This window comes from Terrapene carolina, unplaced genomic scaffold, assembly GCF_002925995.2.
Source record: "Terrapene carolina triunguis isolate 2854851 unplaced genomic scaffold, T_m_triunguis-2.0 Scaffold95, whole genome shotgun sequence".
Taxonomy (NCBI): domain Eukaryota; kingdom Metazoa; phylum Chordata; order Testudines; family Emydidae; genus Terrapene; species Terrapene triunguis.
This window is the reverse complement of record NW_020664446.1, coordinates 16394504-16419409: the sequence shown is the minus strand read 5'-3', so window position 1 is coordinate 16419409 and position 24906 is coordinate 16394504. Positions and strand designations below refer to the sequence as shown.

Here is a 24906-nt window from a genome sequence, read left to right as displayed (position 1 = left end):
CCTGCACAACCTCCTTTTATAGTTTTTTTTGTCCTGTCGGAGGATGTAATCTGCACCTTAACTTGGTATTTGTCAATTAGTCTCCCCTCTGTGTTGTTTTCCCCAGACTCTATGTATCCACTTCTCATATATGCTACAAAGAAAGATCACGAGAACTGCAGGTGATGAGTCCAGAGAAGAAAAGACAGAGGGGAGACTTAAGGCCTAACTAATTGAGAATACTGGGGTCAATAGTTCTCTTTAGTCAAGGGAATTAGTCACATGAGTGAGGTTGGCAGGAATTGGCTTTAGAGTGAAATAATCACCTGGTGTATTTTATACAAAACTCTTATTAATAGGACCTAGTATAGTATTTATCTTGTTTTGGTTAATGTCACACTGTTGACATGCTCAGTTTTTCACCCACTATAATCTCCAAATCCTCCCCTTGGTATCACCACCGAAATTATTATTACCACATCTATATTTCTATATTCAAATTATTCCTTCCTTCATTTACATATCTTTATGAGTGCTGAGCACATGCAATTCCCATTCACTTCAGCGGCAGCTGTGGAAATTCAGTACCTTTTGGGACCAGACAACTGATCCGATTTAATTGAGCTCAGACCTGTTTTCCAATTCATCCTGATCATGCTGTATTTTAACCCTATCTTCCAATGTATTTTGTAATCCCTCTCCATTTGATGTAGGCCTCAGATGTGATTAGTTTGTTCTCCACTCCATCCTCCAAGTGCCTGATTAAATCGTTGAGTAGTACTGGAGCCAAAAGAAGCTCATCAGGATCCTACTGGATACCTTACAACTCAACACAATTACTATTTCCTCATTGTTGCATTTATTGTATTCAGCTTTGCATCAAATCTGTATTTCTCTAGTTTCCCTTTGAGAGTGCCACATGGAACTATATCACATACCTCTACGTAAGTCAGGCCTACTACTGCATTTTTTTTTTTACCTATGGCTCCCACTCTTTCCCTATGTATATGAATAGGTAACAAGTGGGTTTGGGGGAGGGGAACTTCTACAGTGCACCATTACTAACAAGGACATGTCTGACACTACGTCTTCAGTGCCCTTTAAGAGTTTTCTCTAATATCTGTTCTGAAGTCTATATGGGCACATGCTACAGTTTAATATGACACTAGAGGATTGTAATTCCACAGATGACCTACATAGTCATTCATAATGATGTAGTGCTGGTGAAGGGCACTCCTTGAAAATGAAGTCTTCTGTTTATCCAAAGAGCAGGTACAGCACAGCTAAAAACAGTGCAAGCCTCCCATTCCGCTCTGCTAATGCTCCTGCCTTTCATTTTCTAGGTGCGAGAAAACAGCTCTGCTCCTGGGGAACATGCAGTCCTAGGCCCCTACTGAGACGGATGCTAAGTGGACCAGTTCTGTGTCAGTTAAGACGGTGCTTTGGATTTTGTCTATTTCATGCCATGCTTACATGATGGCCCTCATTGTTAATCACTAGACCACAGCCTAAGCCAGATTCAACCCAGTGACTGAGAAATGAAAGTTGAAAGATTTTGTTTCCCATTACCAATCCACTGAGCCATCCAGTACTTGGGACCGTGACATTTTACCATAGTCATAGCTTGGTACCTGGAGTCCGCAGGCTTCTTTGACCCCACTCAGTTTGGTTCTAGTCCAAACTGTACTATGGAGGCTCCTTCCTTTGGGATACAACCCAGAGGATAGTATTGGGCAATTACTCTTCTACTCTTCTACACTGAGGGTTCCGCTGAGCTATGTCTTGGCACCATTCCTATGCATCATACACATTCTGGTTAGTTAAGGGTATGCCCTATGGTGTCTTCAGCATGTGCATGTCTCCGAGCTCTAAATTTTCACTTCATCCAATAAATTCAGAGTGGCCTAGTGACATACCTAGTGCCTATCAGAGACTAGGACACAGATGAAAGCTGGCTTATTCAACATACATAAAACAGTTATTACCAGTGTGGCAGAAGCAACTGGAAAAAAATGGCAGTGTTTGTCATTGCCCCCTGAAAGAGGTAAAAGTTTGTCACTCCAATTCATGAGCTGTGCGTCCTGTTGGACCATCTCCAGCTGTTCTTGGAGGTCCAGGAAGAAGAGGTTACTAGGAGTGCTTTTTACCATATGCAGTTGACAAAGTTGTGACTATGGGGGTTTTTTCATATGGACCTTGCCATGGTGACCCATTCCTTTGCTACCTTCAGACTAGATTACAGGGATGCTCTCTACATGGGACGCCACTTTCAAACCACTGAGAACTGGTAGCTGGTGTAGAATGGAGCACTCTTGCTGGGTTTCCTCCTCATCACATTACATAGGGCTCTGCGATGTGCACTAGCTAACATGTGACTTCCAGGTGGAATTTCAGCCACTGACAGATAAAGCCCTAAATGATTTGAGATTTTTGGCTACCTTCTCCCTGCACCATCCCATGTCAGCTGCAATGATCTGTGCTCCTGCTAATAAGCCCAGTGGTTTAAACAGGAGGGGGTTAGTTGTAGAGTATTCTCAGTGAAAGGATCCTCAACTCTGGAATGTACTTCCTCACTTGATCCACCAGAGCCTGGATTCTGTGACCTTCAGATCATGGTGCAAGGCTCATCTGTTTTCCCAGGCTTTGTGGGATGGAGAAGTTTGAGAGGTTGTGAAATTGCAGTGGGAAATTCTTAGCTGCAGGGAGGCTGAAAGATTTTCAGTTTGGGCACACTGGTCCAATGCATATAGATTTTACCAATATTGTGTAAATGCACCCAGTGTGCAGGATGGACATATTTTAATAAATCTAAAGACAAAAACTCTTTTTGACTTTGTTGATGGGCTGGATGATAGAGTATTTCAATAGCCTGATAAGCAAAGTAGCACTGATTCAATCTTAAATCTCTCTGAATAAAGCACAGTTCAAATTAAAAAAAAAACAAAAAACAAAAAAAAAACATGCTACCAGGAAACGTAGATCTTGTAAAGAAAGAACAGGAAAAGAGAAAAATAACTTCTTTAAGAGCTTGTTCCAAAGAGATTAGTTACAAATAGTTAATGTTGTTCCCTTTGCCTTCTAACTCCTTAAAAGAAATCACCATTTTGTGCTGATGCCATTTAAAGTAAATTATACTTTCAGTTTTGTCTGTTTCCTGCTAGATTTATATTAAACTATTACCATGTACCAGAATCCAGAGAAAGCAGCTCGTCTTACTGGATGTTGCTGGGAATGGTTTTTTTCAGATGACTAACATAGAAGGCTTTTAACACCAGTCAGCAGATTACCCCAAACAGAATATTGGAATTTAATCTCTGCGTGTATGAGCTGCTCACTTACATGGCCTTCACAGCGTTCTTTAATTACATTCCTACTGTAAACGAGGGCTAAAAAAAATCTCTTTAAAAAGGCAGCTCAGTTTTCCCTGAGAGACTTTAACTATGAATACTGTATTAGGGAGCTGCCAAGTTGCTTGCTGAGGTCCTCTACCATTTTACCTCTTTCAGGGACACATGTTTAATTAAAGCATTCCACAAGCTTTGAAACTGATTTCAGCTGGAAAATGAATTTGGGTTTTGGTCCCCCCCCTTCCCCATAATAAACCCTTTCCTTCTGTCTCCACAAATAATAGATTCAACTCATGAGAACTAGGAAAGTAAATGTCAGCTCTACTGCAGAACTTTACCTTCCAGACTGCTAGGGCAGACTCAAAATTCATCTTTCTGGGTTTCATTTTCTATTTAAAAATGTGTTTCTTATATGAGTTTACTGGGGTGGTGCGGGGGGGACAGAAACAGCTGGAAAACTGGATTATTTAAGAGACTGGGAGATTAAAAAAAGAATATGAACAACATACTGGCATGGCACTTGTGTAGCAACTTGGGTTGGCGATTGGCAAGTATACTGCACAAAAATCAGCATCACAACTGCCACCTTGCAATCTCAGACAAGAGGCCAACAACTGAATGGTCATGGGAGCTGAAATATTCTCTCTCTCTCGCTCTAAGCTATGGGCTTTCCAGGGCTGAGAAACAATGGCATGGCAGCGAAGCTGGGCTGTACCTGTTTAGTGGATAAATAGAGGATTTCTGTCCCCAGGGCTGTCAGTTCACCATCTGTCACTGGAACTTAAATTTACATACATTAAGAAAAAAAGGAGAAGTGGTACATTTGCTTTCTAGTTTTATAGTCTAGATGTTCCATGTCTTACACATGGAAGCTGGATTTGAACTCTCCGTAGCATCTGACTGCAAGAATTCAAACAAGGTGGTTTCTGGTTCTTCCCAGAGTACACGTTTGGGCCACATGTTGTGAGTGGGTGGTTGACAAGTGTGACTTCTTTTCTTTATTCCTACGCCTCAACAAGTGAAACCCTGGGAGCAGCCAGGTCTGGGGACTTGTTAGAGAGATGCTAGCTGGCTGCAGGAAGGGAAAATGCTATGGCAGAATACCACCTATTACTTTCAGATAAGACAGTATTTGGATCTGCATCATTCTAAGGACACCTGCAGCTACTTTCGACACAGGACATAGCTTTCTGTATGATTTTAATTAATCATTACCTAACATTGAGCAAGAGAGTTGGTGAAAATCATTAGTAAAGGACAGAGGAATTACCAACATAGATCTCTTTTCATGGACAGTGATGCGTTTACAACTGCTGACAAATTGAATGAGAAGAGAAGCCAGTATCTTCCAGATATCACTACTTATGCTGAGCATTTATGGAGCCTTTTACAAGTTCAAAGCACTGTCCAGACGCTTAGTAATTAATTATATGAATGGTATTCACTTTTCCTGCACAGAGCCCAACTATCAGCTTTGCTAAGGAGCAAAGGGTGAAATTCATCCCCTGGTCTCAGCTCAGGGCACCCTGCCCCAGTAGGGCCAGGCTTGGGCCTTGAATAATGGATAGAAGTTTGGCCCTAATGCCTTGTGCAAAGTGGGGCTCTGGCTCAATGTAATGATAAATGTCTTGGCCTGAATCCCTCCACCCTGGCCAGTCCTTTCCCACATCTCTATGATTACGTGGGCCTGGAGCAGAGAAACCCTCAGCGGCAAACAGAGGGAGCAAAGGCCTCCCTCTGTGACCCTTCCACCGGCAGCTTCCCTGCAGGGCCTGAGTGCTATACAGGGCTTTGAGCAGCCTCTCTCCTCTCACATGGATTTCAGCCTAAATGAGCATCTTTTAACCTGCAGGAAAGGCTCTGGCTCTGGCCTAACTTCTGCTGACACCTTGAAACAGAGAGTTTTGCACCCACCTTATAGTAGCTCCATCTAGGTTGCATTTCCCTAGTTTGTTTACAAGAAGGTCATGCGAGACAGTATCAAAAGCTTTACTAAAGTCAAGATATACCACGTCTACCACTTCCCCCCTATTCACAAGGCTTGTTACCTTGTCAAAGAAAGATATCAGGTTGTTTTGACACAATTTGTTTTTGACAAATCCATGCTGAAACTTACCACCTTATTATCTTCTAGATGTTTGCAATTGATTGCTTAATTATTTGCTTCATTATCTTTCCGGGTACAGAAGTTAAGTTTACTGGTCTGCAATTCCCTGGGTTGTCCTTATTTTCCTTTTTATAGATTGGCACTATATTTGCCCTTTTCCAGTCTTCTGGAATGTCTCCCGTCTTCTGACTTCTCAAAGATAATCGCTAGTGGCTCAGATATCTCCTCAGTCAGCTCCTTGAGTGTTCTAGGATGCATTTCATCAGGCCCTGGTAACTTGAAGATATCTAACTAGTCTAAGTAATTTTTAACTTCTTGTAATGTGTGTTAGCACAGCTTTGTTCTGCTTGTGTGCTTCAGTAGCCTGGTCCCCCTCCCTATATTCTTCCGTTTTCATCTTCACTTGTCTTGTCATGTCTTTATCTAAACTGTAAGCAAGTTGAGGCGGGGAACATGTTTATTGTACATGTCTCAGAAGCTATAAAACATGAAATAATTGGTGTAACCAACAACTATTAGTCAGAAAAGTATTGGTGTAATCAGGAATGCTATCAAGAAGTGATATTTGGATCTGATCCTCCTTTTACTTGACCCACACTCTACTACTGAAAGTGCCTTTTAATTCCAATTCTCATGTTTTAATCTACAGGGCATTAAAAGCAATATCTTTATTATCAGTTCCAAGAAGTTTTCAAAATAGCATCTTAAATTACTATTTGAAAAATAAGTAGAATCTGTGAATAATTGTCCTGATTGAGGTAGATGTAGTCCCATTCCACAAAAATTCTTTAGTACAGTTAGGCCAAATGATGGAAAAATCCAGTATTTAATATCCCCCAAATCAGTTTGTTTTCATCGCTTCTTAAAAACAGGGTCATAGCAAAGAATTGAAGAGCAAGTCGTTGTAGGTTCACCATAAAAATCTCATACTTCTCTTCCCCTTGTAAGACTAGAAATTGGGAACCATTAGAACATAATGGGCCAGATTTTCATTTACACTAAGGTCCCTTTACCCTCCTTCTTATAATATATGGAGATATACCTATCTCCTAGAACTGGAAGGGATCCTGAAAGGCCATTGTGTCCAGCCCCCTGCCTTCACTAGCAGGACCAAGTACTGATTTTTGCCCCAGATCCCTAAATGGCCCCCTCAAGGATTGAACTCGCAACCCTGGGTTTAGCAGGCCAATGCTCAAACCACTGAGCTATCCCTCCCCCACATTGTGAAGAGGCCTCAAAGTAGGTATAAATTATTTTTATTATTTACATATTTATTAATTTTAAATGGCTGTACATTTAATAATATGTATTATATTTATATTCACTTTAAGGTCCCTTTACCCTGTCAGGATGGCGTAAAGGGGTAAATGTAATTGAAAATTCGATCCAGTGTCTTTGTGCCGAATAGAGAGCTCAGCGTCAGGAAGTGCTACAAGTTTAATAATAAAAATGTTAATATGATTTATTATATATTAAAGATGCTCAAAACTATTATATTTTCAAAAATAAATTTCAACCAAAACAAACACACACTGTATAGTTTGACAAAACTGTCAGTTTTTGTTTCACTAAAAAAAACTGAAAAATTCTGTAAAAAAGATTTCAGTTTTTGAAAAACTAAACAACAAATTGGTTGGGTTTCTTTTCTCCTTTCTCTTCCCATTCTTCCCTTTTTCCCACTGGAAATGGGGGCGGGGGAAGAAGGGGGGAATGAAAAATCTTTCTATTTTCATTTTTTTTTGTCAAAAAAGGAACATTTTGACTGAAATGTATGTTTTCTATGAAAATATACATATCAAATGAAAAGGCATTTTTTACTGAAAAAGTGTTTCAACACAAAAGTTCTCAGCAGTTCTATTATCTATTTGTGTGTGTATGTAAAATAGGGGAGTATTTCAGAGAGATGAATTAGATAATAATAATAAAAATAATAATCAGCATCTATTCCAGAATAAGGTGGTGCATGAGTATAAGGCTAGGTCTACACTACCCGCCTGAATCGGCGGGTAGAAATCAACCTCTCGGGGATCGAATTATCGCGTCTCGTCGGGACGCGACAATCGATCCCCAAATCGACGCTCTTATTCCACCAGCGGAGGTGGGAGTAAGCGCCGTCGACGGGAAGCCACGGAGGTCGATTTTGCCACCGTCCTTACAGCGGGGTAAGTCGGCTGCGATACGTCGAATTCAGCTACGCTATTCGCGTAGCTGAATTTGCGTATCTTAAATCGACCCCCCCCCGTAGTGAAGACCTGCCCTAAAGCAGAACAGCTATTCTGGAATAACTCCCTATGTGTAGACAATTTTATTCCAGAATAAGAGTGTCTTTTTCTGGCTTAACTTAATCCACTTGTAAAGTGAAACTATAAGGCTAGGTCTACACTACAGCGGGGGGTCGACCTAAGATACGCAACTTCAGCTATGTGAATAGCGTAGCTGAAGTTGCGTATTTTAGGTCGACTTACCTGGCTGTGAGGACGGCGGCAAGTCGACCGCTGCCGCGCCGCCGTCGACTCCGCTGCCGCCTCTTGCCGCGGTGGATTTCCGGAGTCGACGGCAGAGCGATCAGGGATTGATTTTATCGCATCTTCACTAGACGCGATAAGTCGATCCCCAATAGATCGATTGCTACCCGCCGATCCGGTGGGTAGTGAAGACGTGCCCTAATGGAGTTATTCCAGAAGAACTACCCCGAATAGAGCTGGGCAAGACTTTTCAGACAAAACTTTTCCATCAAAAAAATTGCAGGTTTGGGTCTATGACAATAGAATGTGTGTCAAATTCACCAAATTGTTTCAGTCAGGTAAAAAAAAAAAAAAATCCAGAAAAGCTAAAAAGTTTTGTTTTGACTTTTCAATTCACAATGACTTTTCATAATTGAATTGTACTTCAATTTTATTTTTAAAAATTATAAGAGTCTGATCCAGCACCATTTAAGGTAAAGGGGATTTTGCCATTGACCTCAGTGGAGCTGGAACAGGCCCTAACTGCTCACAGTTGGCTTCCTCTGTCCTGCTACTTTCCTTCAGTGGTATCAATGGCAAAATTCCGATTGACTTCAGTGGGCACAAGAGTAGGATTTGAGCATAAATTCAGCCCCCCTTCTCACTCCCTAAAACCAGCATATGCTAACTCAATTTTAAAGAATTTTTTCTTACCAATTAGGTAATAATACTTAACACGAACACGGAGAACTTAGATAGCACTTTACAATTTCAAAGCTCTGCACAAGTATTAATTAGTGTTAATGACTCATATTACCTAATAAGATAATGACAAACCCTGCAGCTCACAATATCTAATTTCTATTTTCAGTGATAGAGAAGAGGCATCTCTTAAAGGATATATTTTCTTCTAGATCCCTTACTGCCTATTACTCTGATAGTTTTTGGAAACTGAGTGTGCATTGTGGCATTTTTCTTTTTAATTTGTGGGCAAGAATTAATTGCACAAAACACACTTTTGTCCATAAAAAAGGGTTTTAGCGACAGTATCTCTGGGTTTTGGGGTTTTATATAGAATGACACTGCGTCAATGTGGTCTCCTAAGCATTACAGGATAGCGAGAAGGGGATTCATTGCTACCCTTTAGGGGAAACAGCAACGGCTTTCTTGGTTTCTTGCTGGGTTGCCATTGCCAAGGTAATGCTTAATGGATTAAGTCTTGTGAAATAAATTCTGTAAACAGAATGTGGGCTGAGATCATTTAAACTCATTTCCCCTGTGTCCCCTTACAGTCCTGGAAGCTGTCAAGTGCAGGCAGCCTGCAAGCAGACTGTTCTCCCAGTGTTAGTCTTGAGTCTCAATAGATGCATAAAACAGCTTGTTTTTCACATACTTTCTGTGATGGTATTAAAAAAAAATTTACAAAAAACGCTTCACAGTTTCACCCATTGCCTTAAGCTGCATACAGCTAATCCTGCAAGGGCACCAAACATTGCTCGGTTTGTCCGTCATTAGAACATTAAAGACGTCTGTTTATGGAACAATGATATGCAAGTCTGAAGGATTTTAAATAAAGGAACTGCACCAGAGAGGGGTTTATGAACAAACAATAACATCCAGGCTTAAGCAGTATCATTTCAAGTGCTGGAAACAGAGAGAGCACGGGGCAAGGCTCTTGCCCTGAAGAGTTTATAATCCAAAGTGGGCAAGTGCACGACATGGAATTACATGCCAAACCTGAGAAAGTGCTATGGGGATGGTGCTGGGGGCAAGACCCACGTAGGAAGCTTCTTGGAAGAAGTGGGGCAGAACATTCAACTCATGGAAGGGGGAAGGCTGTTCTGAGTGTAGAAGAAGGAATAAACCTGATGATGGGAATTGAAGGAAAGGGCCCTGGAGGACGAGAAAGGGCCGATCTTCATTTCTTATTTAGAAATAAATCAGTTTCACTTTTCGGTATTAATGAAATCTATAAATCTACATAACTTTTTCCAGAGCAATAAATCCTTTCAGAGGCTTTTAGCACTTTCTCCAATTTTGATTCACTCATCCACGGACTCCTCTTTTTCCATGCTGAGTGTTGCAGTGGAAATCTTCTCATGCAAGACGGGGGTGGTAGGGCAGGATTTCAATTCGAGCAGGAAGTGAACAAGAGTAAGATTCATACCCATGGCACTAGACGCAGTTGCCATGAGAATGATGTCACCAGCTGGGTTAAGAGAAGCAGTAAATCTCCAAGGACTCTACCAGCAAGTAAACAAGAGTTGTTCTAAGCAAGCCTTCGAAGATGGGGAGTTGGGCATAACTGGCTGCCTCCCCTTCACCACCGTATTATCTTGCCATGCAAACCTGCTAGCCCAGACATTCAGCCTTTTGGATGTGGTTCTTCCAGAAAGGACAACTCAACATGGTAGATCATTGTGTGGGATTCTCAATTACCTATCATGACAGGCAGGAAGTTCACAGTATGTTCATTGCCAGGGCCGGATTTCCCATTAGGCACAGTAGGCTCATGCCTAGGGGCGCCAGCATTCTAGGGGTGGCTAAAAATCCAAATTTTGCCACTCCCGGGTCCCGGCAGGGGAGGGACCAGCTGAGGGGGAGACGGCCCCATGAAACCCTGCTGCTCCTCGCTCAGCCTGGTGGACAAAGTCACCTCCCAGCGAGGCCACTGAGTGCAGCCAGGAGCAGGGCTTGGGAGAGTGGGTCTCTGAGGGAGAGGGTTCTGGGGGGGCTCTGGGCAGTGAGGGGGTTGGGAGAGCTGGGCAGTGCAGTGTTTGTGGGGGTGCTGGGCAGTGGGGGAGGTTTGTGCATTGGGGCGCTGGGACGTTGTAGTGGGGCTGTGCATGTGGGCACTGGGAGGTCTGTGGGGGTGCCTAAAAGTTAAAAGTGGTGGGGTACCCCCACCACCTGCAGCAGTTAGGAGCTCCAAGCCGCCGCAGTTAGCGTGGGGACCCCGGAGCTCTGTGCCGAGGGTTGCTCAAGGTGTAAGTCCAGCCCTGTTCATTAATTATACCACGGCTGAGTAAAACACATCCTGTAGCTACCTCAGGGCCTGAATCTACAGATACTTCCACATGGGGCATAGTGCTACTAAGATGAAGTCCCAGTTGACGTCAACTGAATTCAATGGGACTACTCATGTGAGTAAAATTACATGTTTATAAGGGTTTGCAACTTAGGTCTGAAGTGATGTGGAGGAAAGTCATTTTTTTTAAAAAATTCTTTGGGTATAGGTATTTCAGCCAATTCAATAATTGTCTGATTATTCTGTAGTATTTATTACCTACATAGCGCCTTTTATCCAAAGAGCTTCACCAACTCCAGTGGAAACCAAATCACATATAGAAGTATCTAAGGCCTCAATCCTGCAAGCACTTACAATCATGCTCAAATATAAGCACATGAGGAAACCACTGGCATCAGAGGGACTGGTCACGTGTGAAGTTAAGTGTATGCCTGCATGTTTGCAGGCCTGGGGCAGAGCTAGTGTAAATGTTACCATATTTTCTGGTTTGTCTTGTTTATCACAAAACTTCAATCTTGTAATTAGAGCTGGTCAGAAAATATTCCTCCCCATTCCACAGCCCCTATGGAACGTTTTGATGAAAATAAAAAATATCATAGACATTTTCAATGGAAAATTTTGATTTGCTGAAAAAAAAAAAAACAAAAAACTGAAAATTTTCAAGCAAAGCAGAACCTTACTCGGAAAAATTTTGTTTAGTCAAAAACTCAATTTTCCATCAAAATATAGTTTTGATGGAAAATGTTAGGCGAGCTCTACTTATAATATTTGATCACTAATTTTATAAAATGATCATAAAAATCATGCATTTCCTAAGCATTCAAAATGGAAAGACAGTTCCAACTCTTTACCTTTGTCTTCAGTCATTATGAACTTTTGAATTAAAGAAATAGTTGAGAGGAAAAAAATGGACATGACTATGATTAGATTTGAAAGTAACTGATTATTATTTATTTCTATTACCATAGTGCCTAGGAGCCCATGTTATGGACCAGGACCTCTGTACAACCACAGAACAAAAAGCCAGTCCCAGTTTGCAACCTTTTTGTACACTATTTCTGTGACCATTTCAGTATTTGAGCTCTGTGAACACCAGTGCTCACAAAGAGTTAATTTTATACTCAAATGCTCAGTTTCTGAATTGTGTATTTGATTGTAAAATGTGCAGTTTTCACAATGTTGGTTGGTTACTTAAGTCATTCAATCTGGGAACAGAAAGTGTCTGAGGTAACTAACGAAGGCTCTGGTCCTGCAATTTGATCTGCATGGAACCTTACACCCAAGCCAGAGCAGGGGCATAGGGTCTCCCCATGTGGATCGGATTGTGAGGATTGGATTGCAGGATCCAGGCCATGAATTGTAGTGACTGAAAGTGGGTACTATCTTGTAGCTGGTTAGTAGCTTATACAAAATGAGTTGCTGGGCTCAGTGCAGTTCCCAGAGAGGAATTGATCTTTGATTATTAGCAGTAAATATGCCCAATGGCCTGTGATGGACACTAGATAGGGTGGGATCTGAGTTACTACAGAGAATTCTTTCCTGGGTGCTGGCTGGTGAGTCTTGCCCACATGCTCAGGGTCTGGCTGATCGCCATATTTGGGGTCGGGAAGGAATTTTCCTCCAGGGCAGATTGGCAGAGGCCCTGGAGGTTTTTCGCTTTCCTCTGCAGCATGGGGCACGGGTCACTTGCTGGAGGATTCTCTGCACCTTGAGGTCTTTAAACCATGATTTGAGGACTTCAGTAACTCAGACTTAGGTTAGGGGTTTGTTACAGGAGTGGGTGGGTGAGATTCTGTGGCCTGCGGTGTGCAGGAGGTCAGACTAGATGATCATAATGGTCCCTTCTGACCTTAAAGTCTATGAGTCGTCCACATAGCAATTGTGTAGATATTTAGCAATTAACTGGCAGAGTTGGCCAATGGTAAAATTGACCATGCAGACTAAATTGCCCTTTCATCCTTAAAGACCCATAAAACCAGGTTGAAGGTGCACAGTGGGCAGGAGAGTGGGGGTAGGAAGTGATGTAGGGACACTTGCATTTCTTATGATGATGATTCTTATGACAGCAAAAACCAGAAGGATGGTGTGGTAGTTGAAACATATGTGATGTGGAGTCTGTTCCTGCCTCTGCACTGACTTATTGCTCAGCAACCTTGGGCAAGCCTCTCTACCACAGGTTCCCCATCTATAAAGCGGGTGTAATAATACTTCCCTTCCTCACAGAGTTTAACGAGGTTTCATTCATGAATATATTTCTAAAGTGCTTTGAGATCTTTGGAGTGAAGGCATCACAGAATTGTTAATAGAACTTCATTAAGACTCATAAAGGCCAAAATATCTGAAAAGGTCACTCATTTGAAGGTCCTGATCATGTTTTAAAAAAGCAGGGGACTTGTTTTTTTTTAAACTAACTTTCACAAAAAAGCCAGCCTGTGAATGATATGGTTTGAATTTGGACCAATTTACTCTATTCATCCTGCCTACAACATCTCTTACACAGAGAAGAGTATTTTTAACAACACTGAACTCATCCCTGCCAAAAAAAAGTTCAAAGTTAATTTTACCCTGACCAAGATGGACACGTATGACTTGCAACAGGTTAACTGCAAGGGGAAGAATTATAATTATTGTTTAAAACAAGCATTACAAGTGGTAAAGCAAAGTTAGTGTTGATCCTTTTGATTATAAACCTCTCTAAGTCTAAAGCCGAAACAAGATAAAAACACCAGAGTTAGCCTTCTTATTGCCTATAATCCATGACAAGAATCCTCTTTACTGAAGGAGTTAAAGTTTTTGCAATAAATCTAGTATGCCACAAGCTAAAATTTTTGACAGCCAATCTGGTGTAATGCAACAAATCAGTGTAACATAACAAACAGCAGACGCATTCTGTGGCACAGCGTCCCCATAAACTTCAATCTCTGGGTAAAAATCTTGATTTATTATATAGCTTTTGGACAGTTACGAAAGAAAATTTGCCAAAGATCAGAATAATCAACTCTTTCACCCAAGCAGTTTTTTATGAAAGAATAAAGCACAGAATGGGTCTGAGCAAAATAAATAAAAATTCCACACTTTTAACCCACAGAACCTTTTGCGTCATTCAGAAATGTTTGCAGACATTAACAATCTTTTATCATCAAAAAGGCACTCCAGCCTTCAAAATTAGGGCTTTTTCTTAAATTTTCCTGTATTTGTAGCCATCTAACTATCCTGTTAGTGCCATTAATAACTTGTAAATACTTACATTTGTCAAAACAGGGCTTTTTAAAGATGCATGTAGCTAATTTCCCCTAAAAACTCCTCTGTTTTGCTAAGCTAGTCTCTGCAGGTTATAAAAATAATAGTATATAATTTACAAATAGTATCTGTAATAGGATTCATTGTTGTGAATGTCTGAACTATATGTTTTCATCCACTGAAAGGGAAACTAATACATCAGACTCCTCTTGGAAATGCTAGTTGTTTTAATGCAATTTGCTTCTCCTTATTTTGGTCTCATGAAGAGGGTTGCAAACAGAAACATACATTAGCCATTCATAATAAATATACTAGCCCCATTCAGAGCATGTAAAGGCATTATTGTTGCATCATTCTGAACAGCCCTGCTGTTCCACTTGCCCGTGTAATTAGCACACAATGCAGGCCAGATAGTTTCCTGGTAGAGGCGCTGTGTAATTAGGACGAAATAAAATAGTAACAGTAAATAAATAAATAAATAAATAAAATAAATAAATAAATAAAGGCTGTTTAGACATCTGACCCAAGAAATGGCTTCTTGGCTAAATGGCACTTTCGTAAAGATGTTCCCATTGTTTGTTGATTTATCAAAAAAACATTGCTACTTACTGAAATTTAGATATTTGTATCTGAGAAGAAAGGGGGGGGGGTAGTTATTAAGCAAGTCTTTCAGTAAGACACCAGATGATGGATAGTCAAACACAGAGTCTCCTGTAAACACAGAGAGAACCAAAAGGTATGAACTGACTCATAATTGTGTCAACACAGGTTGCAGACCCTTGGTTTATTTCGGCCTTCCTGTTTTTCACAGATTTCTTTTCACACTGCACTTTTTAGACACAGTCTCTTTTCAATACACCTTAGTGGGGTGCAGAAGAATAAAAGTTTTCACACTGAAAGGTAGACATTTTTACACACACACACACACACACACACACACACACACACACACACACACACGTACGTAGTGTGACAGGTTTGGTCACAGAGAGCCCCTTGGGACTGTCACCTGACATGCTGGAATTACCTCTGAGCCCGTTTTCCCTGCCAGCTTGGGACTCCAGAACCCTGCCTTGTTGAGCCAGACACGCTTAAAACTCACTTAAAATCACTACCAGTATCTCAAAGCAATCAGCTGTGCACAGATCCTGTTCGACTATGCCACTGTGACAGGACCTGTCACAGTGGCCTGTCACATGTAGGGCTGTTTTTTTTCCCCATCTCAAGAGCCTGACCCTGCAACTGACCCTCATGCAATTAGACCCACTAAAGTCAATGAGGTTTTTCATCTGTGGAAAGGTTGCAAGATTGGACCTGTGATTTGGAAATAGGTTGTCATGTGGAATGCTAGATCTTTTCCACAAAACCATTTTAAAGATCTCACAAAATTGTATAAAACTAAGCAGTTTTAACTGCTCCATCCAATCTTCATCCTCAGTAACTTAAACAGTCATATATTAGGCTTAGGGCCAGACTGTGATATACCGGTACTCATGCTGAATAGTGCCTAAGTGCTTCTGTAGTCTTATTAAAATCAATGTGTAAAGTGCTACTCAACAGGAATAAGGGTGGCAGGATCTGGACTTCTTTTTATTTCCATCTGTACCAAAAATGCATCAATCACTATAATTTTTAATCAACAAATAATCTTTGCAGCAAAGCCACATCTGACCACTTCGCCCCAAGGGAAACTTTCTGCCGGCATTTTTTTTTTCTGGTCCATTAATAAAAAGATACAAAGAAAACAAATTTTAGGAGGGAACTGCCACAAATAAATGTCAGAAATGACACCCATATAATATTTCAGAAACAATAAAAGTTGAGACAGATTGAATTTTTTAACGATCTTCCTTGAAGGTTATTGTGTGTTTCTCTGCAGCAGGAAGTCTCATGCTGTACAGTTTTCCCCTTTAGGAGCCAAGGTTAATTGAATAGCAGAGATAATATATTGTCATTTGCACATGGAATTAAGTCCCCCTTGCTCCCAGCAGGTTCCGTACCTTCAGAAATTGTTCCAAGGTTGTCCATGAACTGGAAGAGGGGCTATTTTTTTTTTATGTCCATTGCCCTTCTTTAGCTCCCTTCAACCACATAGCGAGGGAAGTGAAATTTGCTGGAGGAGACCATGAAAACAGTTTCATAACTTTCCACATATTTTCCCTGCATAAATACTCGGCAAATCTGGAGTGTAAATCATGCTATAGCACATTGGTCAAGTCCCATGAGTGCCACTGAAGTCAGACGAATTATGGTATTTGCTATCTCAGTTGTTACAATTTCTCGCCTTTCGTTTATTCATTGCCAGTGTCTGGATTTACGTCAGAGGGGGAAAAGAGGAGTTTCGCTAGCTAAAGTTAACCCCTTATTGCACGAACAGTAACATCATGTTTTCCAGCAGCAATTTACAAGGATATACCCATTAACATTGCTTGGTAATGATGCAGTCAAGAAAATTTCCAGACGTGAGCAGGAAAGATTATACTCTGTGGAAACAGCAACTGGAAACTCCAATGCCAAACCTTTGTTTTATTGATGTGAAACAAATATTGAAGTAATTTAAAAAAAAAGTTTTACAAGACCTATATAAAAGTGCTGTGACATGTATGCTGGATGGCTACTGCTGAGCGAGTCTGCCTGGCTGTACGAAGTGTTTACTATTTGCATATCACCTCTAGAATAAACTAAATTATTAATGTCAAACAACACTGAAAGGCTCTCTGCTTTTACCAAGTCTCCGACTCCCTGATATAAGGCTACTTCTTTCAAGGCAATGTCGGGTGATGCAGAAAAGGATCCATTTCCACTCAGTAGAGCCTGTTATGCACAATGTTGGCCCCGTATGGACCAACCAAAGCATCTGTTGCATGTATCCTGAATTGTCTAATGGAGATACACCTTGTAAACGCAAGTCCCCTTTGGCTGCCAGGGCCTGCACACACAACCAGAGGGGCATGGCCTTTGTCCTCTGCCTTGCAATGGCACCTGTTGTCATGGTCAGTGCGTCTTATGCCCATAACACCAATGTTAGTTTATAATGCCTCCTTCAGACACAGAAAAACGCATCGTTTGCACAGTGAAGTTACAGGAGCTAAATGGAAGCCGCTCAGGTGTGGAGAATATGTACTTTGTTTCTGCAATGTTTCTAAAAGAGAATAGGCCTCTTACCTATTGTTCTTCGGAGATCTTCACACAGGCTAATGTGAGGGAATTTCAAGATTTCCTTCCACTTTTTGCTTTTGCCTTTGCGCTTTCCTCCACCCCCTGCAGAAGAAGGAGAAGAGATGTCAGGATTATAATCTTTTTCAGTGCCACGCCGAATCCACACCTGGGCTGTCCTCTCACTCAGACCTATTAGCACAGTCACAGCCCCCATAAACACCTTTTGAGTATCGCAGCTCTGTAAGAGCGGCAGTCAGAGTCAGTGTTGTGTTAGAAAAAGGCCCATGCTACACTGATATTTGAAAATTGTATTGGCAGAGATAGGTCAAGGAGGCAATGTTTGGATCCAGACCTGGATTACTGAAGCCTAGAGTTCAGTCTGAGCCCCAGACAAGACCAACAAGTTTGAGAGAGCTGAACTGAGCTGTTCTCATGGCATTTCAACCCAAAGTGAATTCATGAAAATCAGACATTCGTCTGAAGTTTCCACCACCTTAGACTTCATCTGAGGCATATCTGAATAACAGGCCCCTTCCGGTTTTGAATCTGACCCAAGCCCCATACCTAAGGAAGGCTTGGATCTGGAGGTCAAAATTCAACACCTCCTGTCCCCCACCTCATACAGCCATAATCTCAAAGTGGCATTGCCTTTAGGAGTTACACTCATGGATCACTGCTTACTGCGTAGGGTTAGTATTCATTTTAAAGAAAAAAAAAAAACAAGAAAAAATTCAGTCAGTTCACCCAAGTATACAAAGCAGAGATTCTTTTCTTATCTTTTTTGTCTTTCTTTCCTTTGCTCCTCCCCTCACCCCCCTCACCTTTCCTTTGGACCCGATTGTTCTCATTGCAAAAAATAAGAGGTAGTTTGGAATTAATCTGAAGCCTGTATTGCTGCTAAATACCATTTTAAAATGTCGACTGCAAGACAATAACAATAAATGTTTTCATCAGAGGGTCTCAAAAGTGAGCGACAACCGTTTATATAGAAAATAATACAATATTTTTGCATACATCACTTCATCACAAAAAAATAGATCCCCACTGAGGATGAAGAGCCAGGACTCTGCGGGCGAGTGTGGGCTGTTTGTGGCACTCCCCACACTGAGCTGCCTGGAGTCTGGGAAGTTCCTAAAGCCCTGAGCCCATGGGGTACAAGTTGCTCAGAATTCTGCCTCTGCAGCCCCAGCCGGAGTCAAAGCACCATGGGTCTATGCAGGCTGCTGCCTCTGCTCCCACTGAGACCAGTCTTGGGTGAGTTACTAAAGCCTCCCGAGCACTGCTGCTGAAGCTCCAGGTTGAACAAAATCACCCAAGGTTTCTCTACTCCGGGAGGTGAGACAAATTAAGGAAAGCTGTGACGTTAATCCCCTCCTGTGTGGATGCTCTCATTCAGAAGTAGAGAGACCTTTGTTCACTGAAAGACCACTTTGCTTCTGAATGAGTGCATCCATGCGGGGATTAAATGCGCTATGTGCTTTAACTTCACGGCTTTAGTTAATTCGCCTTAACTTGCCTGACTGTCCCCGTGCAGACAAGCCCCAGGGGTGAGCGTGGGTCACTATCTCTCCCACATCCCCACCAGAGACCTGCCCCCCAAATCACCTTTACGGACTCCACTGCTGGCATCCCTGCCTTCTCTGAACAATCTCTCTCGTGAGCATGTTTAACAATGTCACCTCCCACCTCTCTAGTTTCTGTGCTCCCCTCCCCTTTTCATCTCTTTTTCCCCCACAGCTCCACCTAATTACATCCTCCTCCTGCCTTCCCTCCACCTCTTGCCTTCCTACATTCCCCGCTCACCTTGCTTTTCAGTTTTGACACAGTAGTAACAACAGCTGATCCTCCTGAGCATTCTCTACACTACAGATTCCACCAACGGACCTGCACTGGAATGACGTCTACAATCAGATTATTTTGAATCCAAGATCTGAGGACAAAGAATGCATGGGCTGGGGAAACAGAGTCCTACCAGAATTTAGGGCAAGGCAAAATGGCAATTGTGCCATCTGTCCAGGAATCAATCAGATGAGGTTTTGGACAATCAGTACCCAAATGATTTTAGGTCACATTCTCTCTTAGGTGCTAGAGTCTTCTCTAGAGCATCTTTAGTAGAGCTCTGCTTCTTACTGGGATCTCCAGAGGTTGTAGTACCTATGGGCTCACTCATTTCAGTGCAGGGAAACATAATGAAGCCAAATGCGCTGTAATTATTGTCTTGCAGTGTAATGCTAAATAATTTCTCACATCTAGACTAGCTCAGTCTACTGAGGGTATTTTAATACTGGCTCTCTTTTTCTTTCTCTGTCCCGGCATTTTTAATTCTAACTTTTCTTTCTCTCTTTTTCACCTTCTTCTTTCCCCATGATTACACCCCACCACAGGAAACAACGGTGTAAAAAAAAAAAGAAAAGGTGTAAATAAAAGTTTCCACATCAGCAATAATAAAGGGTATAGGAATGTGATGAGGAGGGTTTCACTCTCATCACAGTTCCTGCCACGTGTCTATCCCAATTAGACAGGCTGTGCAATCACGGAGAATGAATATTCTTCTAAATCTGAAACCCCAGCTGTTTTTTCTGAGATTTCTCTCAGTGCTGTATTTATTGTGATTCAGTCTCTGCACACAAAATCTGATTCACATAATTCTACTTTAGATGCCATGACACGTCGAGTGACTAATTCAGAGCCAAGTTCATTGTTAGTGAGCTGGGAGAGACTCAATCGTAGATTGAGAGTATGGTGGATACTACATGATTTTGCAGACTAAATAAGGGGTGTTGATTCAACAGGTAACAGAATATTACATGGGAAGCTTGAAAACTTTGGAAGTTTTGCAAAAATCATGGAGTATTTGGGGCACTTCTTATCATGTAAATACAACCTTTCCACAATATGGGATAGAGGGGAGTTCTTTCTGAATCATGACTAACTCACTTCTCTATTCTCTTGCCTCTGTGACAAATGGCTTTGTTGTTTAAGGGCTTGGTACGCCCACATCTTGAATACCGTATGTAGATCTGGTCGCCCCATCTCAAAAAAGATATATTGGAATTGGAAAAGGCACAGAAAAGGGCAACAAAAATTATTAGGGTATGGAACAACTTCCATATGAGGAGAGATTAACAAGACTGTGACTTTTCAACTTGGAAAAGAGACGACTAAGGGGGAATATGATAGAGGTCTATAAAATCAGGAGTAGAGTGGAGAAAGTATCTAAGGAAGTGTTATTTACTCCTTCTCATAACTCAAGAACTAGGGGTCACCAAATGAAATTAATAGGCATCAGGTTTAAAACAAACAAAAGGAAGTATTTCTTCACACAAAGCACAGTCAACCTGTGGAACTCTTTGTCAGAGGATGCTGTGAAGGCCAAGACTATAACAGGGTTAAAAAAAAAAAACTTGATAAGTTCATGGAGGATAGGTCCACCAATGGCTATCAGCCAGATGGGCAGGGATGGTGTCCCTAGCCTCTGTTTGCAAGAAGTTGAGAATGGGCGACAGGGGATGGATCACTTGATGATTACCTGTTCTGTTCATTGCCTCTGAAGCACCGGGCATTGACCACTGTTGAAGACAGAATACTGGGCAAGATGGACCTTTGGTCTGACCCAGTGTGGCCGTTGTTATGTTCTTGCCTTAAATTAGACTTTAAACTCTTTATTGACAGGAATTTAGTTATTGTAATACTCTCCTTTCTACCCTCCCTTCTCAGCTCTTCCCTCTCCAGTCCATCCAAAAGGCTGTTGCTAAAGAAATGTTCATTTTCTATCACTCTAACCATCAGGGCCGTAGCAAAAAAGAACGTGGCCCCCTCCGAACATATGTCCGGGCGGGGCCCCTTACAATGCAGAAACTGGAATGCGGTATTTATTTTGCCACTGTTAGGGGCCCCCTTCCTTGCGGGGCCCCCTCCGGTCGGAGGGTACAGAGGGCGCTCGCTACGCCTCTGCTAACCATGTCCTCCTAGAGTCACTTCATTTGCTGTCCCTGGTGCTTGCATATCTCCCATTTCCTGCCTGCTAAACGTCTTCTCTCTCTTCCTCTTCAGACCCCATTGTAAAAATCACTTATTCCAGGAATGTTTTCTTCCTTCTAACCACTGATAATTTTGATTTCACTCTCTTCCCTGAACAACTGCCTCATGCCTTGTCTTGTGTTTGTTTGCCTTGTTTACTGTAGATTGTAAACTTTTGAGTGTCCAACTCTATGATGGTATATCTCCATGGGAATTTACTGCACTATATAAATATTTATTAACTAGTTGTGGGGGCAGATCCTTAGGTGGTGTAAACAATGGAGCTATGATAAAATACACCAGATACACCACTGAGAACAAATGGGCCAAACATTTTAGGATCAATCATTCTTTTTTTAAAGTCATCTTCACAGAAATTCTCAAGATGTGCTTTCAACTGTAGCAGCACAAATCAGTGCAGTACATTATAAAGCAACTCTCCACCTGAAATGTCAGTTTCGATATTGTGTTGGGGGGGAACCTGACCACGATGGGGCAGAAGGACTTTTAAAATGCATTTGATTTAAAATATATATTGCTACAGACAAAATGGATGATGCATTTTTGACATTAATTTGCATCACAATCTGGGAAGGTCTCCTAGGTCCCTAGTTACAACTGTGACTGATGCATGGTATAGCCAGTGAGTTCTTTTCTCTTCTGTGCCCATCCTACAAAAAGCAGCAGCCTCCTCTGATGAATGATTTGCTCTTAGCTAAATGCAACGTGGTGTTACTATTTTGCCTGTGACGTCTTTATGTTAAAGATGCTGATCAACTGCCTTAATCTACCTGACCTTTCGGCTCTCAGCCTCTCTCATGGAGCCAGCAGCACTTGCTGGCTCCAAATGTAATTCTAGGGTGTTTGAAGGACATAATGCATTGAGACAGCTGAGACAGGGTAAATTGTCTGGCAGAGTTAAAAGCTAAAAGGGAAGGTTTCTCTGAATAGTTTGGTAATTGTGCAGGTTGCACAAGTAAAGGCTTTTCACTTGCCTTGATTCCTGTCTTTACGCTGTCTACTCAGGCCAGGACTATCTGCAATCTTCAAGGCAGCTTTTCTTAGCAAAACCTGACAAACCTGCTGTGTTTTATATGCTAGTTTTATCATGAGGGTGTGGGGTGGCTGATTTGAAACCTCAGTTTGATGATGGCAATACAAGGTGAAATGCCAATAACAGTGTGAAATTTCAGTGCTGTTACTGGGCATTCACGTAATGACCGGCATACTGAGGAGTGAAGCTAATTTTTCATTATGCCATCCAGTCCTACAGGCAAAAGTATTTTCTCTATGCAAAAGTTACTGAAAAAATACATGGCCTTTTTAGTGTCAGATATTCAGATCCCTTATGGCAAATCTACCTCTTTTCTCTGTATGTATGTTAAATAAAAACCATGCATACAAAACATTTAGGACTAGGAACTGCCCTTAATCCAACCTGGCTAATTATATGGTCCCCATCACTGTAGTACATGGACGTTTACCATCACAGTCCCCAGAAGATATATCTAGTGCAGCAGAGGGGGTATTATCTCCATGCCCATTTAATCATTAGCCTTTCTTCTGTCACTGCCAATTGGGGTACTACAAGTGATGTAGACACCTTTCAACTTGGCAACAGACTGGACTGATGCAACCAACTTGTTTCACATGAGCTGCTGAACAGCCACTACATAGCAACGATTTCTTGTTGTGACAGAGATGGGTTGGTTTGAACCAGCGGCCTAGCAGATTTTATCTATTTTGAGGTAATGAATAAATAGACCAAAAAAACAAAAAAGACTGAACTTTGGGTGGTATTGTGGTCTGATTTGTTAAGACCTGGTGATTTATTCTATCAGGGTGTAAATATTTACTTAGTACACTTTATATATACTCATTTGTATTTCATAGAATCACAGAAGATTAGAGTTGGAAGAGTCCTCAGGAGGTCATCTAGCCCAACCCCCTCCTCAAAGCAGGACCAACACCAACTATAGCATCCCAGCCAGGGCTTTGTCAAGCCAGGCCTTAAAAACCTCTAAGGAAGGAGATACCACCACCTCCCTAGGTAACCCATTCCAGTGCTTCACTACCCTCCTAGTGAAATAGTTTTTCCTAATCTCCAACCTAGACCTCCCCCACTGCAACTTGAGATCATTGCTCCTTGTTTGGTTTGACCTCTCCAGTGTACTCTCACACTGGAGGGGGGTAGGGTGGGGTTCAGGAACAACTCTGGGCCTGGGAGACCCCAGCCTGGCAGGCCTATGGGCATGCGGCAGTGGGAGGAGGGACTTAAAAAGGAGGTGCTGCAGCCCAGCAGTGGGGCAGGTGGAGAGAGACAGACTGGTGCTCGCTGCTGCGGAAGGACTATGCTAGGAGGGTATCCCCAGGAGGAGGGCTGCTCCATGAAGCCAGGAGTCTCTAGCCTCCAGAGGCCCATAGGCTGGGTTGCAAGAACCACAAGCCACAACATACCCAAAGCAGGGACAGAGCGGTAGGAAGAGACCCAGGGAGAGTTAGCTGGACTGCAGGCAGAGGTGCTGGAACTAGGGGTGCTGCCGCACTCCCCGGCTTGAAATGGTTTCCATCATATACAGGGTTTACCGTTTGTTTCAATGGCTCTCAGCACCCCCACTATACAAGTTGTTCCAGCACCCCTGACTGCAGGTAGTGGGCGCCTTCATTACGGTGCCCAAGGGAGCCCTGGGTTGGAACCCAGTGGAGTGGGAGGGCCTAGGTTTCCCCACCACTAGGTGGGGCTGCCGCCACAGACTCTAACCACTAGGCAGGGGCTCACCCATTCACAGCACCATATAAGAATCTCTCTGAAGAGCTGAATATGGTGCCTACTCAGCTGCAATTAAGCAACACACATTTAAAATACAAAACATTAAAGAACAACCTGCCCAAGTAGACACCAACTGAAACCCTCAAAGGCTCTGGCAAACCTGCCCTCAGGCAAACCACACACTCTACAGGGGGGGAAAAAATGTATTCAAAACAACTTAATGGCCCCAAAAGTGGCGAAAGAAAAATTGGCTGCAATGAATGGACCTCAAATATGGATTAAAAGCAGCCAATGAGGGATTCAGACAGACTTCATGTGGCAGAGAGTTCCACAGCTCAGGTCCCCCCACAAAGCAAGCTCTGCTGCTGAGCTGATCATGACCAACACTAAAAATTCAGGACCTGTGAGGAAGCAGAGAAACTGCTGTCTGGCATAGCAGGGATTAAAGAAACCTTTGGGTTTAGCTAGCCCGGCCCCACTATACCTGCAGCCAATGCCAGGCCTGGAGTGGGGAGAAAAGAAGGGAGCCTGGCTCAGTTTGGGGCTGATTGGCAAGGAGGCCCAAAGGGACAGATCAGCAACCTGCCAGCCAGCACAGCCACTTGAGGCAAGTAAGGGCTTCTCTGCCAAGAGGAACCTGCAAATAAGCCTCAGGTGCGGGGCAACTGGACTACTGGTGCCATGTCCCAAACTAAAGAGACTTGAAGGAAATAGCCCAGGGAAGAGGGTCTCAACAACCCCCACCACCACCACCAGGAGGGAGACCCATTGCCCCTGTTAGGGGTTGACCTACACAGGGCCCTGGGCTGAGA

General features: G+C 42.4%; 1 protein-coding gene across 1 annotated transcript in view; it reads right to left on the bottom strand.

Moving 5' to 3' along the window:
- The window catches only part of GRK5 (G protein-coupled receptor kinase 5), a 239237-nt gene that overhangs the window by 115186 nt on the left and 99145 nt on the right, over positions 1–24906 (bottom strand). Inside the window, exon 2 of the mRNA XM_029911366.1 lies at positions 17311–17406. Within this exon, the coding sequence (XP_029767226.1) occupies positions 17311–17406 (96 nt within the window). The remainder of the gene's footprint in view (positions 1–17310; positions 17407–24906) is intronic.